A 14,483-nucleotide genomic window follows, 5' to 3' on the forward strand; every position below is an offset into this window, starting at 1 on the left:
TAAACCCAGAAAGACTTTTGGAATCAATATGTCAATGTCATTATCCAAATCCTAAAGCATTACCTAAGTATTACCAAGGATACTGAAACTGAACAAGAAATGGCTTATCCAAGATCAAACAATCTGTGGAAAAAAATAAAACTAGAACCATCTGCCACATAGAGGAAAAGGGGCCATTCCAGGCTAATTCCATTTCTCCCACAAGAATTTAGGTTCTATTGTGAAGGAAGAGCAGTGTCAAGTGCTAGAAGATGCAGGTGTCTGTTTTTTTTTTTTTTTTTTTTTTAATGAACTGTATGATTTCAGGTAAATCATTAACTGTCTTTATTTTCAAAAGGCTAATTTCTAAATGAAGTTAAAGGTATACCTCTAAAATTCCCTTTACTTGAAATTTCTAAGATGTCAAGTGTTTGGTGCAGCTTAATATAATCAAGTTACCCTGAGACGGCCTCCCTGGGTTCTTTGGGGTTTGAACCCCTGGTCTTCAATGACAAGGCCTGTTTCAGTAACCTCCCAGGCTTTTCTAATTTAGCCCTGTTCTGGCTGCTAGTGACAGAACCATACTGTGCGTTGTATAAGTGAATAGCATTTGTACCAGTTGTGTTTTTGGTGGTTGTGAGGGAGGTGCTGTTTTTCAGTGACTTGAAAAGCAGGTCTCTTAATTTGGTTCAGATCTTTTCCTTTAGAATCCATATAATTCTGTTCTTCCCAGAATTTGTGAATTAAATGGTTCCAGAAGTATTTGAAAATGGAAGAATTAGGGATGTCTGGGTGTCTCAGTTGGTTAAGCATCTGACTTTGGCTCAGGTCACGATCCTACAGTTTGTGAGTTCGAGCCCTGCATTGGGCTCTGTGCTGACAGCTAAGAGCCTGGAGCCTGTTTTGGATTCTGTGTTTCCCTCCCTTTCTGCCCCTCCTGTCCTTGCGTGCTCTCTCTCTCTCAAAAATAAATAAACATTAAAAAAAAAATAAAATAAAATGGAAGAATAAATATTCAAAACGTATCGATCTTTAAGAATAGTAGAGAGGCATTTTCCTTGAACATGACTTTCAGAGGCTCTCTAACATCGAAATAGAAAACTACCTTTGAACAACCAAATTTACCAAAGCACTGCAAACAAAGCAGATGAAGAACCTGGTTGGTAAGGGTTCTTTTTAGGCACATTTATAATAGCACATCTTTAAAATTTAGGTACCCATGGGGCACCTGGGTGGCTTGGTTGGGCATCGACTTTGGCTCAGGTCATATTCTCACAGTTTGTGAGTTGGGAGCCCTGCATCAGGCTCTGTGCTGACAGCTCAGAGCCTGGAGCCTGCTTTAGATTCTGTGTCACCGTCTCTCTCTGCCCCTCCCCGCTCATGCTCTGTCTCTGTCTCCCTCTCAAAAATAAATAGACATTTAAAAAAATTAAGGAAAGGGGCGCCTGGGTGGCTCAGTCGGTTAAGTGTCCGACTTCAGCTCAGGTCACGATCTCGTGGTCCGTGAGTTCGAGGCCAGCGTCGGGTTCTGGGCTGATGGCTCAGAGCCTGGAGCCTGCTTCCGATTCTGTGTCTCCCTCTCTCTCTGCCCCTCCCCCGTTCATGCTCTGTCTCTCTCTGTCTCAAAAATAAATAAACGTTAAAAAAAAAAATTAAAAAAAAAATTAAGGAAAAAAAAATCAGGTCCCCAAAACTGGGCCAAGAGGGGCAGGTAAATACATGCTTTGGTGAACTTTACTTATGAGAACAGAAAACTGAAACCTGAGGATCAGAGCAAACATAGTAAAAAAGCAGCTCTGTGTTTTAGAAGTTCTTTGAAGACCTTTACTCCATTTCTCTTCAGGTATTCTGCTTTTCCCTTTTGGTCTTCCCCTCTGGATTTGGGCATTATAAAGTGTCAAGAATCTACAAACTAGTTTGTATTGTAGATCAGGGTTCTGAATGTCAAATTAGGCTTAACCATAATTGGTTAGTTCCTTATGGGGCATAAAAGCATGCTACAAGCCAAATAAGTTTCTACTTAATCTTAGAAATTAGGATGATAACGATATATGGCAAGTGAGTATCTCATTCCAGGGTATAGCTCATTGTGTTAATTTTGAGCTTTATTCACAAGATGGCAAACAGTTTGTAATCACAAGTTATTGATATAATAAATTACTACCTTAAACTGTCATCTCCCAAAAGATAGCCTTGACAAATGACATATAAAATCACAGGGGCACTTGGGTGGCTCTGTCGGTTAAACATCTCTTGATGTCAGTTCAGGTCATGATCTCACGGTTCATGAGATCAAGCCCCATGTGGGACCTGTACTGATAGTGCAGAGCCTGCTTGGGATTCCCCCTCTTCCTTTCTCAGCCCCTTCTCCCACTCGTGCTCTCTTTCTACTAAACTAAAAATCAAACAAACAAACAAAAATAACAAAGAAGAAAATAGAATACTTCTATCAGACAAACTAGACTTTAAATTAAAGGCTGTAACAAGAGATGAAGAAGGGCACTATATAATAATTACAGGGTCTCTCCATCAGGAAGAGCTAACAATTATGAATGTGTATGCACTGAATTCGGAAGCACCCAAATATATAAAACAATTAGTCACAAGCATAAGCAATCTTATTGAAAAGAATGTGGTAATTGCAGAGGATTTTAATACTCCACTTACAGCAATGGACAGATGCTCTAGACACAGAATCAATAAAGAAACAATGGCTCTGAACAATACATTGGACCAGATGGACTTGACAGATATATTTAGAACTCTACATCCCAAAGCAGCAGAATATACTTTCTTCTTGAGTGCACATGGGACATTCTCCAAGATAGATCACATACTGCATCACAAAATAGCCCTCAATAAATATAAAAGAACTGAGATCATACCATGCACACTTTCAGATCACAATGCTATGAAACTTGAAATCAACCACAGGAAAAGTCTGGAAAACCTCCAAAAATATGGAGGTTAAGGAACATCCCACTAAAGAATTAATGGGTCAACCAGGCAATTAGAGAAGAAATTAAAAAATATATGGAAACAAATGAAAATGAAAATACAACAATCCAAACCCTTTGGGATGCAGCAAAGGCAGTTCTAAGAGGAAAATACATTGTAATCCAGGCCTATCTCAAGAAACAAGAAAAATCCCAAATATAAAATCTAACAGCATACCTAAAGGAACTAGAAGCAGAACAGCAAAGACACCCCAAACCCAGCAGAAGATGAGAAATAATAAAGATCAGAGCAGAAATAATATAGAATCCAAAAAAAACAGATCAATGCAACCAAGAGTTGGTTTTTTGAAAAAATAAACAAAATTGACAAACCTCTAGCCATGCTTCTCAAAAAGAAAAGAGAGAGGACCCAAATAGATAAAATCACAAATGAAAATGGATTTATTACAACCAATCCCTCAGAAATACAAGCAATCATCAGGGAATACTATGAAAAATTGTATGCCAACAAACTGGACAACCTGGACGAAATGGACAAATTCCTAAACACCCACACACTACCAAAACTCAAACGGGGAAATGGAAAATTTCAACAGACCCATAACTAGTGAAGAAATTGAATCAGTTATCAAAAATCTCCCAACAAATAAGAGTCCTGGACCAGATGGCTTCCCTGGGGAGTTCTACCAGACATTTAAAGCGGTTAATACCTACCCTTCTCAAGCTGTTCCAAAAAACAGAAATAGAAGGAAAACTTCCAGACTCATTCTATGAAGCCAGCATTAGTTTGATTCCCAAACCAGAGACCCAGCAAAAAAAAGAGAACTACAGGCCAATATCCCTGATGAATATGGATGCAAAAATTCTCAACAAGACAGTAGCAAATCGAATTCAACAGCATATAAAAAGAATTCTTCACGATGATCAAGTGGGATTCATTCCTGGGATGCAGGGCTGGTTCAATATTTGCAAATCAATCAACGTGATACATCACATTAATAAAAGAACCATAGGATCCTGTCAATAGATGTAGAAAAAGCATCTGACAAAATACAGCATCCTTTCTTAATAAAAACCCTCAAGAAAGTTGGGATAGAAGGAACATACTTAAACATCACAAAAGCCATTTATGAAAAGCCCACAGCTAATATCATCCTCCATGGGGAAAAACTGAGAGCTTTCCCCCTGAGATCAGGAACACAACAGGGATGTCCACTCTCACCACTGTTGCTTAACATGGTGTTGAAGTCCTACCATCAGCAATCAGACAACAAAATGAAATTAAAAGCATCAAAATTGGCAAAGAAGTCAAACTTTCATTTTTCACAGACTACATGATACTCTACATGGAAAACCTGACAGACTCCACCAGAAGTCTGCTAGAACTGATACATGAATTCAGCAAAGTCATTGTACAAAATCAATGTATAGAAATTGGCTGCATTTTTATACACCAATAATGAAGCAACATAAAGACAAATAAAGAAACTGATCCCATTCACAACTGCACCAAGAAGTATAAGATACCTAGGAATAAAGCTAACCAAAGATGTAAAAGATCTAAATGCTGAAAACTATAGAAAGCTTATGAAGAAAACTAAAGGAGATACAAAGAAATGGAAAAACGTTCCATGCTCATGGATTGGAAGAATAAATATTGTTAAAACGTCAATAGTACCCAAAGCAATCTACACATTCAATGCAATCCTAATTAAAATTGCACCAGCATTCTTCTCAAAGCTAGAATGAACAATTCTAAAATTTGTATGGTATCACAAAAGACCCCAAATAGCTAAAGTAATACTGAAGAAGAAAACCATAGTGGGAGGCATCCCAATCCCAGACCTTAGCCTCTACTACAAAGCTGTAATCATCAAGAGAGTATGGTACTGGCACTAAAACAGACACATAGACCAGTGGAATAGAATAGAGAACCCAGAATTGGATCCACAGATGTATGGCCAACTAATCTTTGACAAAGCAGGGAAGAGTATCCAATGGAAAAAAGACAGTCTCTTTAACAAATGGTGCTGGGAAAACTGGACAGAAGAATGAAACTAGACCATTTTCTTACAGCATACACAAAAATAAACTCAAAATGGATAAAGGACCTGAATATGAGACAGAAAACTATCAAAACCCTAGAAGAGAAAGCAGGAAAAAAACCTCTTTGACCTCAGTTGCAGCAGTTTCTTACTCGACACATCTCCAAAGGCAAGGGAATTAAAAGGAGAAATGAACTACTGGGACCTCACCAAGATAAAAAGCTTCTGTACTGCAAAGGAAACAATCAACAAAACTAAAAGGCAACTGACAGAATGGGAAAAGATATTTGCAAATGACATACTGGATAAAGGGCTAGTATCCAAAACCTATGAAGAACTCACCAAACTCCACACCTGAAAAACAAATAAGCCAGTGAAGACATGGGCAGAAGACATGAATAGACATTTTTTCAAAGAAGACATCCAGATAGCCAACAGACACGTGAAAAGATGCTCAACGTCACTCCTCATCAGGGAAATACAAATCAAAACCACACTGAGATAACACCTTATGCCGGTCAAGGTGGCTAAAATGAACAAACCAGGAAACTACAGATGCTGGAGGATGTGGAGAAACAGGAATCCTCTTGCACGGTTGGTGGGAATGCAAGCTGGTGCAGCTGCTCTGGAAAACTGTGGAGGTTCCTCAAAAAATTAAAAATAGATCTACCCTATGTCTCAGCAATAGCACTGCTAGGAATTTACCCAAGGGATACAGTAGTGCTAATGCATAGGGGCACATGTACTCCAATGTTTATAGCAGCACTTTCAACAATAGTCAAATTATGGAAAGAGCCTAACTGTCCATCCACTGACAAATAGATAAAGAAGATGTGGTTTATATACACAATGGAATACTATTTGGCAATGAGAAAGAATGAAATCTGGTTATTTGCAGCAATGTGGATGGAACTGGAAGGTATTGTGCTAAGTGAAATAAGTCAGTCAGAGAAAGATAGCATATGCTTTCACTCATTTATGTGGATCTTGAGAAACTTAACAGAAGACCATGGGGGGAGGGAAGAGGGGAAAAAAGTTAGAGAGAGGGAGGGAGGCAAACCATAAGAGACTCTTGGATACTGAGAACAAAGTGAGGGTTGATGGGGGGTGGGGGAGAGGGGAAGAGGTGATGGGCATTAAGGAGGGCACCTGTTGGGATGAGCACTGGGTGTTGTATGGAAACCAATTTGACAATAGTATTATATAAAAAAAGAAAATAATAGTGGAATCATATGAATAGTTCTAGTAATTTCTCATCAAAACAATCATCATCAGAAAAAAAAAAAAAAAGCAAGGGCAGCATCAAGAGGCCAACAATGTTAGTTCTATGGGCTGGAAAAATGGAACTTCTTCAGATCTCAAATTCTCAATATAAACTGGGGACTGTCCAAGATTTTCATTACATCCCTGTCAGTTTTGACATTTCATGAAATGATGGGTTAATTTTCTTGTTTTTAGTATCAATTTCACTGACATAGATTTGGTGTTAAATCTTTTTTATTTTTTCTGTTCAGACACTGTCCAAACTGTACCGTTAATTGACATATAAGGTGACAGGACCTGGTGTCAAGCAAAAATCTGTTTCTAATAAGTCATTTGGAAAGGTGTATCTGGGTAAGAATAATGGGATTTTGCCAGATAAATTTACTGTCATTTCCTCTCACGCTTGCTGAATATAAGACATGAGTCCTGGATTACAAGGAGTAAAGAGCATTACTTTTATAGTTTTATGTAGGTATGTATGTATGTATGTATGCATGGATGCATGCACGTTTGTTTGTTTTTGAGAGAGACAGAGACAGAGTGCGAGGGCCAGAGAGAGAGAGAGGGAGACACAGAATCCAAAGCAAGCTCCAGGTTCTGAGCTGTCAGCACAGAGCCTGACGCGGGGCTCGATCTCACGAACTGCAAGATCATGACCTGAGCCAAAGTCAGACACTTAACCGACTAAGCCACTCAGGCGCCCCAAAGAGAATTAGTTTTAAGAAGCAATTATCAAAATACTGGAGAGAGTAAAATTTAAACACCAGTGGACATCGTGGCTCAAAACAATACAATTTAAATGAAAGATCATCTATATAAAATGTAGTGAATTCTGTGCAATTGACACCATGGCATTCTAGTTTATAGAACCATATTCTATGGTTTATAAGAGATCTAGAAATGCAGTATGACAACCCGATTAAAGACTTAACAACTCTCCTCATATGTCATGGTCCCAAGAGAATGTAAGCAACTTAGCATATGCAGTGTACTGGTATATTTGTGTTCACTCTGGAGTTTGAATAGATCCATATTCCAATTTTGAATCCAAACAACTAATAAAAGAATGATTATGCTTATCTTCCCTATTACACCTGGTTCCAGCTGAAATCAACATCTTATGTCAACCAAGAACCACACTTTAGATAACTTGGAGATAAACCCTGGAGGAAAAAATTTAATTTCATTGTTCTAGTACCTTGGGTCCTTTTCTGTGTAAAAACGTTCATTACGTTTGTTATCACCAAAAGTTGCTCGATACACATCATGACAGCGAAGGTTCCTCTGGAAGGTGTAGAATAAAACATCTTCCTCTTCTTCATCCTTTACCCATTCTGAAAGAAAATAATTAAAGATTTATAGACATTACATACTACTCGAAGTTGAAAAAAAGGGCACAGTGCATTCAAATTCTGAGTTTCCTCAAAAAAGAGACGCACAAGTTCATCCCTGGAAATGTAAATTGAACACAGGTTTGATCGTGGTTACCAAAATAAGTCAGAGAGCTTTCCAGAAAATAAAATACTGCCACATCAATTCCAAACTTTCGAGCAGTTCTCAGTCCCACGTTTCTGAATAAGAGTTGAATGTTTAGTATTTTCAGAGTCACAGCTTACATGGGATGAATTGTTTCCATCTACAACCCCTAACTTTAAGTCTGAAGAAATACCAGATCACTTTCTCTCATGCCTCTCTTCTGTCTGCTTGCAAGCCATAGGATATCTCATTTAATACATTTAATGCTGGAGTTTTCTTGCTCTTACCAGAAGCTGTCAATGGAAGTTTTCACATGATTACATCATGACTGCCACCTGGCTGACAGTAACTGTAAGACATCATTGTATAATATGGATCTTGATTTTTTAAAGAGGTTAAAATGTGCAAAATTGTAAATCTAAGAATCAATTAGACTAAAATTTCAATTTGCCGCAAAAGCACTTAGTTATTAAACAATGGGGAAAATTAAAGTAGAAAATGAAAAAGGAAGATAAACTATGAACATATGTATCACTCAATGATAAAAGGTAAAATTAAAAAATTAAAAAAAAAATTTTCATGTTTACTTATTTTTGAGAGAGAGAGAGAGAGAGAGAGAGCGCGCGCGAATAAGCATGAGGGGAGGAGGGGCAGAGAGAAGACACAGAATCTGAAACAGGCTCTAGACTCTCAGCAGAGAGCCTGACGCGGGGCTCAAACTCAGAATGGTGAGATCATGACCGGAGCTGAAGCTGTATGCTTAACCAACTGAGCCATCCAGGTGCCCCAATAAAAGAGAAAATTTAAAGTTGGTTCTACTAGTAAAAATATGACAAATTCTATTAGTGAGTTAGTTAGCTCAACATCTTCCAAAGTTTCTCGGTAGTGACCTTGGGCAATGTGCTCTAATAGTTGACAAGATAACGTGAAATTAAAAAAATAGATACCTAAAATTAAAGTTCAGTAACATATTAAGATATTACTTATGTGCAAAAATGTATCTGAGTTAATAAATTTGTAAAGAATTATTGATATATCAAAATAAACCATACAGCCTGGATTCTGGTTGTAGTACTTTAAAAAACATGAACATGAATTTGGATATATAATTAAGGAAGGCAAGGTCTCCTGAATGAGAGACACACAGGAAGCTTTGGGTCTATAGGGATAAAAGGATTAGGCATTCACTTTCTTATTCACTCACATGGACAAGTAAAAACGTTTCAAAAGTGCTGACAATTCTCTTACAGTTGTCATAACACAGAAGACTGTTTTGTTTGGTGGCTTACCAAAACTGGACACATTTGGGAAAGAGGCTTCCATTACAGGCTGATCACTTAGCTTCACAACTATACAGGTAGATGCTTCAGAATCTTCAGTTCTTATCTTAGCAGCTACATATTTTTCATCAGGAGCAACTCTGATACAATCAATGAAGGGCTGGTCTAATTTAAGTTCCTCCAAATTGAATAAAACTTCGTAATTATCATTATCTGCTGCATAAAGACAAGTATGAAAGTGATAACTCCACAAGATGTAGTTAAAAAAATCTTTAGTATTTCAATGTTTTAAATTAGCATTCCCCTTCTAGAAGAGGATACAATCCAGCCTCCTTCAGCCTTGATAACAGCTTTATTTGCATAGAAACTGGCATTTTGTTATTTATTATTGTCCTATGCTATTCAGTGCTATTCCACACATCAGCCTATGTGATATTATTTGATATAGTCTAGTATTTATAGATCATATAGAACCTAAAGGGTTATTATTTCAACAGAATTAATATAGGAGATATTAAAAAAAATGCTGGTTCCCACCTCCATTCTCCCCACCAAAGCTTTTGGATGTACCTGTTAACTATATCTTAAGTAAACCCAGATATTAACCAGTTATTTTTTTTAAATGCAGAAATAATCTAAAAAAAATTTTTCTATACCTTTAAGAATACCAAATTTCCTATGAAACACGTGAAATATAAAAAATCAGAGTATGTTAAAAAATAAAAATGGGAAAACTGTGGTGTACCTTCTTCATCTTTGGAACGAACCAAGCAGCAACCTTCTTGATAATAAACAAAACCACCATGCTTCACCTGACAAAAAAGAAACAAATGATTTATTTAATAATTATTTAAACACAATTTAATTGTTTAATGATCTGACCATTTAAAATGAAGAAATGAAATCTTCAGTAGACCTACTGAAGTCTATGGATGAACACATAACAAATACAAAATGGATCACTTTTTACAACACAGTGGTTAAGATATGGTTTTCATACATTCATAATCACTGAAGTTTCTAACATATAAATGTAGGAGGCAACAAAGAGAAGGCGTAACAAAATCTATGTCGGTTCTTATGACTGTATAAATCACTTTAGGTATATTTGGGAGTATCTGACATCCCTATGGTGGGATTCCATTAATCGAGATTGAATGCAGCTTTAAGGTAATCCAAAATGAGGCAGATGAAGAAATTATGGCTCAGACTACTCTGAAAATCCGGTCAAAAACTTGCTGAGATTCTTTTCCTCTAAGTATGCAGTCACTACCAACTGTCCATGGTTTCGATTTGATTTCACACAAAGCATCTTCCAGGTTGACAGATATACACAATTTGAGATCGAGAGAATATTACTCAATATATAAATAGTGCTCTTGTCTAATACCTACATATTAAATGCAACTGACTGATCGACAGGATTTCAGGTAGCCTAAGATGCATTTATTACCTGCTAGTAAATGGCATATTCTGAATCTGGATTCCTGATTTTTAACCTACTGCTATTTCCATTCTCCTATGAATATGATTTCATTTATAAGTTGTGGTTCTATTTTCCAGTCTTCTTGGGAAATTTGCAACATGCATGTTCAATCTGTTTCAACTGAATATTTATGACTGTGGTAACCATCAAAAGATCAAATACTTGGCTTTTGTGGTATTATATTACTTCAAGTGAATTCCTTTTAGTAAAAAAAGTGTAGACAGGGCAATCAGATACTTTTCAAATAATAAAACCATGATGGTTTCATATGAACTTTTCCTTGAAATTATTATTTTTTAATTTAAAGTTTATTTTGAGAGGGATAGAGAGAGAGTGCACGCGTATGCACAGGGGGGCAGAGAGAAGGAGAGAGAGAATCCCAAGTGGGTTCTGTGCTGATGCAGAGCTTAAACTCAAGAATTGTGAGGTCATGACCTGAGCCAAAATCAAGAGTCAACTGTCAGATGCTTAGCTCAATTGAGCCACCAAGGTGCCCCTCTCCTTGGAATTGTTAACAACATTTTAAAAAAGAACTGGTTGTTTCCAAAAAATAGAATTAACACAATAGCTTGGAAATTCACTTTGACCTTTGTTTATTTTAAAAATCACACTGATTATTCTCTGTTTATGTTTTTCAGCATATTTTAAAGGTCTAATTTTGATGTGGGTTTATGTCTAAATTCACAAAGCACTTGATTTGCGGGGTGTCTCAGTGGCTCAGTCGGTTAAGCATCTGACTTCAGCTCAGGTCATGATCTCACAGGTCGTGAGTTGAGCCCCACGTCGGGCTCTGTGCTGACAGCTCAGACCCCGGAGCCTGCTTTGGATTCTGTGTCTCCCTTTCTTTCTGTTCCTCCCCCACTTATACCGTCTCGCTCTCCAAAAATAAAATAAACATTAAAAAAAGTTTAAAAAAAACCCCAAAAAGCAAAGTACTTCATTTGCATCTTGACTGGTAATATGAGATGTAGGAAAAAAAAAAAAAGTAAGATATCCTACCTCTGCATTGATGATTTCATATTCTTCTTGTGGCTGTGTTTCTAATTTTGTTCTCACTTTTTCAAATGCATCCATGTTTTCTGAAAGTGAGTCTTTGTTTTCTTGTTTAATAGGCAGAAAATCCTGGAAAAAGTTTACTGGTATGATCATAATATTTCAAACTAGAGAAAAAAACCTTTGCTTTTTAGAGCTCGTCCTTACTTACTTTTCATGCAAGTACTACAATGTTAGGTTTAAACCTATGAAATATGTATTTCATCATAAATGATGTTTCTTAACCTCAATAAACGATCCCCTCTTTTTCATTTAAAGATGTAAATAAATAAAATAAGGTGAACACCTGATGGCTATACTATTAATTTACACATATTTAGTCCTTAAGATGCAGAAGCATTAAGAAGCACTGAAGAATGTTCAGAAATACTGTAAGATTTATACAAAATTAAGCAGGAAAGGACATTTACACATTTAGTAGTCAGGTGTAAGAGATAGAAAAATCTGTTTACTGAGTTTTATAAAGTACTATAATACTTCCTAAAAGGAAGGACAGTTCAAAGGGAGAGGAAGGCATTATCTTTATTAGTAAATGTTCACTATTACTCTATTCACAGCAAGTATTACAGGAAATGTGTCTTACTTTATATCTTTATTAGCTGCAATTTTCTTCTCTTGTGGGGATAAGGAATCTCCTAAATAGAACTGTTTATCAGATCAAAAGGTTAATACTTTAAAAAAGAGCTTCTCTTTAAGTTTAAGGAAAAAATAGTATGTTCACTGTATACAAGAATAAGAAAAAATAATGGAAAATTAATAAACACGAGCAGAGATACAGATTATAACTAAAGAAGCATTTCGTGTCTTATTGGAAGTATATATGAAAAGCTATAATGGCTTTAGGTGACCTCTGGTGAGCATGTAAATGCCATATGAATTATTAAAATTTGGATAAGGCAGAAACCTCAGTTATCACACAAAAAAGGTTCACTAATTCAAAACTCCACAGGTTTGCTTTGGTTAAGCAAAAAGAATTCTAGCCAAGATTTTCAACGTCAGCTTTCTGCCCAAGATGACAACTGTACAGTGATTTGTGCCAGAGGGGCACTAAGCCTTTGGGAAGGACCTCCAACAGCTGGTAAGTATTTATTGCACAAGTGTGTCCATGATACTTTACCAACACTGTAGAGAATGTAAGCTATAAATACAATTTATGTCACAGTTTAAAATCTAAAATTAAACACATGAATAAAACAGAAATATCACCAAAACAAATTACTGGAAAAATGATCATTTCCTAAGTTTTTCTTTTGGACTTTTCGAGATGCTTTATGATTTGAATGAGATTCCAATTAGGAACAATTGTTGCTATGGTAGTCTAAGTCATTCAGTCTCTACTTCAATCATACACTTAATATGCTTGAATAATTATTTGAAATCAAATACTGGAGGCTCATGTTTATTTTTCATTTATTTTTTAGAATATACACAAAATCTAGAGCTGATCTTTAGAGTAGTGAGGTGAAATATCTGTATTAGTAATTTCCTATTATCATCCAAAACACAAATCAGGAGATCATTAGAAATCTATCTTCAAACTGTAACTTAGCGATAGGAGCTGTTTTTTCATTTCCAGATATATTGCTTATTTATTCTGTAATTTCATCGGACCTTCTCAAGTAGAGTAGCTATGAAGTAGAGTTAGGATAGCTATGAGGAGTACCTCTTTCTATCTTGCAGTTTCTAGCACATTCTGCATCTCCTTTTAAATAACCATTCTTCTTTTTCTTAATACCCATTCTTATAGAGCCATGGCTAACACAGGGCTAAAGGCACAGAACTGGGTATAATACCTGTTCTCTTAGTCAATTTTATTCTTGATTAACCTTTTTCTGTGTCAAAAATCCAAATATACCAAGCTTATCTGAACCAAAATAACCCTGAAAGCAGTATGATTTTTAAATGCCTTAATTTGGAAGAATTCAGAGCTTTGTAAATAATTCCTTAAGAAGAATTACTCCCAGAAAAAATTGAGGTTTTCTGCAATATTCATAAAGTATTCCAAGTTGTTCTTGGTTTTAGTTCTGTCCCAACAATACCCGTTGGGTGTTTTAAGCTTTCATTTCAATGCCACTTAGCATTATCATTAGGTTACACAGCTAAACCTACCCATTACAGCCAAGTATCTTAATATGTTAATAGTCTACTGGTCTGAAGGGCATATATACTACCTAATGGAGCTGAGGTGAGGATAGCTTTAACTTAAAATTTTAAGGTTACATATACAGTATCAAGAGAGACTCCATTAGTGGAAAAAGCACTCTTTACCTTCCAGGTAGCCTACTATAAAACCATTTTAACAATGAAACTTATGAAACAGGAGGATAGAATATATGAACTTCATTATGGCAAAAAATGCATAATTCTAAAGACCAAAAAAATCACACAGTAGAAAAATACTGGACAGCTTTTAGTCAAGATGACCATTAATAAATGGCTAATTCCGAGTCCAGGGCAAGAGAGTAAAAAGTAGGCTAGTCAGAAAGCAAGGAAATGCCCAAAGATTAATGGAGCTGCATTAAAAGGGCCCGTCTGTAGAGGTTCCTACATCTGGGACAATTTGAGCATCAAAAAAATAATGATTAAAACTGATATTACCCTGAAAAATATAAAAATTCAAAGTAAGTTGAAAAACCAAACCAAAACAAAACAAAACTCTCCAAACACACTAAAGTGAAAAAAGAGTTCAACAAAAAAGAAAACTCTTCTTTACAAAATAATATCAGCTAATAAATGTAGAAATAATAGAATTAGGAAAATCATTAGCAACCCCAGTGAAACAAATGATCAGGGTAAAGATCATCAACAGTTGTTAAACGTATTAGGTGAAATGATGTTGGGTAACACAGTACTGAAGTAGTACCCTACTGATTACTTAGTAACTGCAAAGGGAATAAGGTCCCTTTACGTATGGAGAACTAGCAATTATTACTGTAACCAAAAT

At 36.1% G+C, this 14,483-nt stretch overlaps 1 protein-coding gene across 8 annotated transcripts in view; it reads right to left on the reverse strand.

Annotated features, from left to right (window-relative positions):
- Positions 1-14,483, reverse strand: part of PREPL (prolyl endopeptidase like) — a 59,159-nt gene that overhangs the window by 32,449 nt on the left and 12,227 nt on the right. For 4 of the 8 annotated variants that reach the window (XM_045445897.1, XM_045445901.1, XM_045445903.1 and 1 more), the window contains 4 exons: positions 11,486-11,608; positions 9,746-9,812; positions 9,010-9,216; positions 7,443-7,578 (listed from right to left, as the gene is read on the reverse strand). In XM_045445897.1, the coding sequence (XP_045301853.1) occupies positions 7,443-7,578; positions 9,010-9,216; positions 9,746-9,812; positions 11,486-11,608 (533 nt within the window). Of the gene's footprint in view, positions 1-7,442; positions 7,579-9,009; positions 9,217-9,745; positions 9,813-11,485; positions 11,609-12,122; positions 12,185-14,483 lie in introns of all 8 variants that reach the window. The other 4 variants (XM_045445899.1, XM_045445900.1, XM_045445904.1 and 1 more) reach the window with 3 other exon arrangements.

Source organism: Leopardus geoffroyi, chromosome A3 (genome assembly GCF_018350155.1).
Source record: "Leopardus geoffroyi isolate Oge1 chromosome A3, O.geoffroyi_Oge1_pat1.0, whole genome shotgun sequence".
Classification (NCBI taxonomy): Eukaryota; Metazoa; Chordata; class Mammalia; order Carnivora; family Felidae; genus Leopardus; species Leopardus geoffroyi.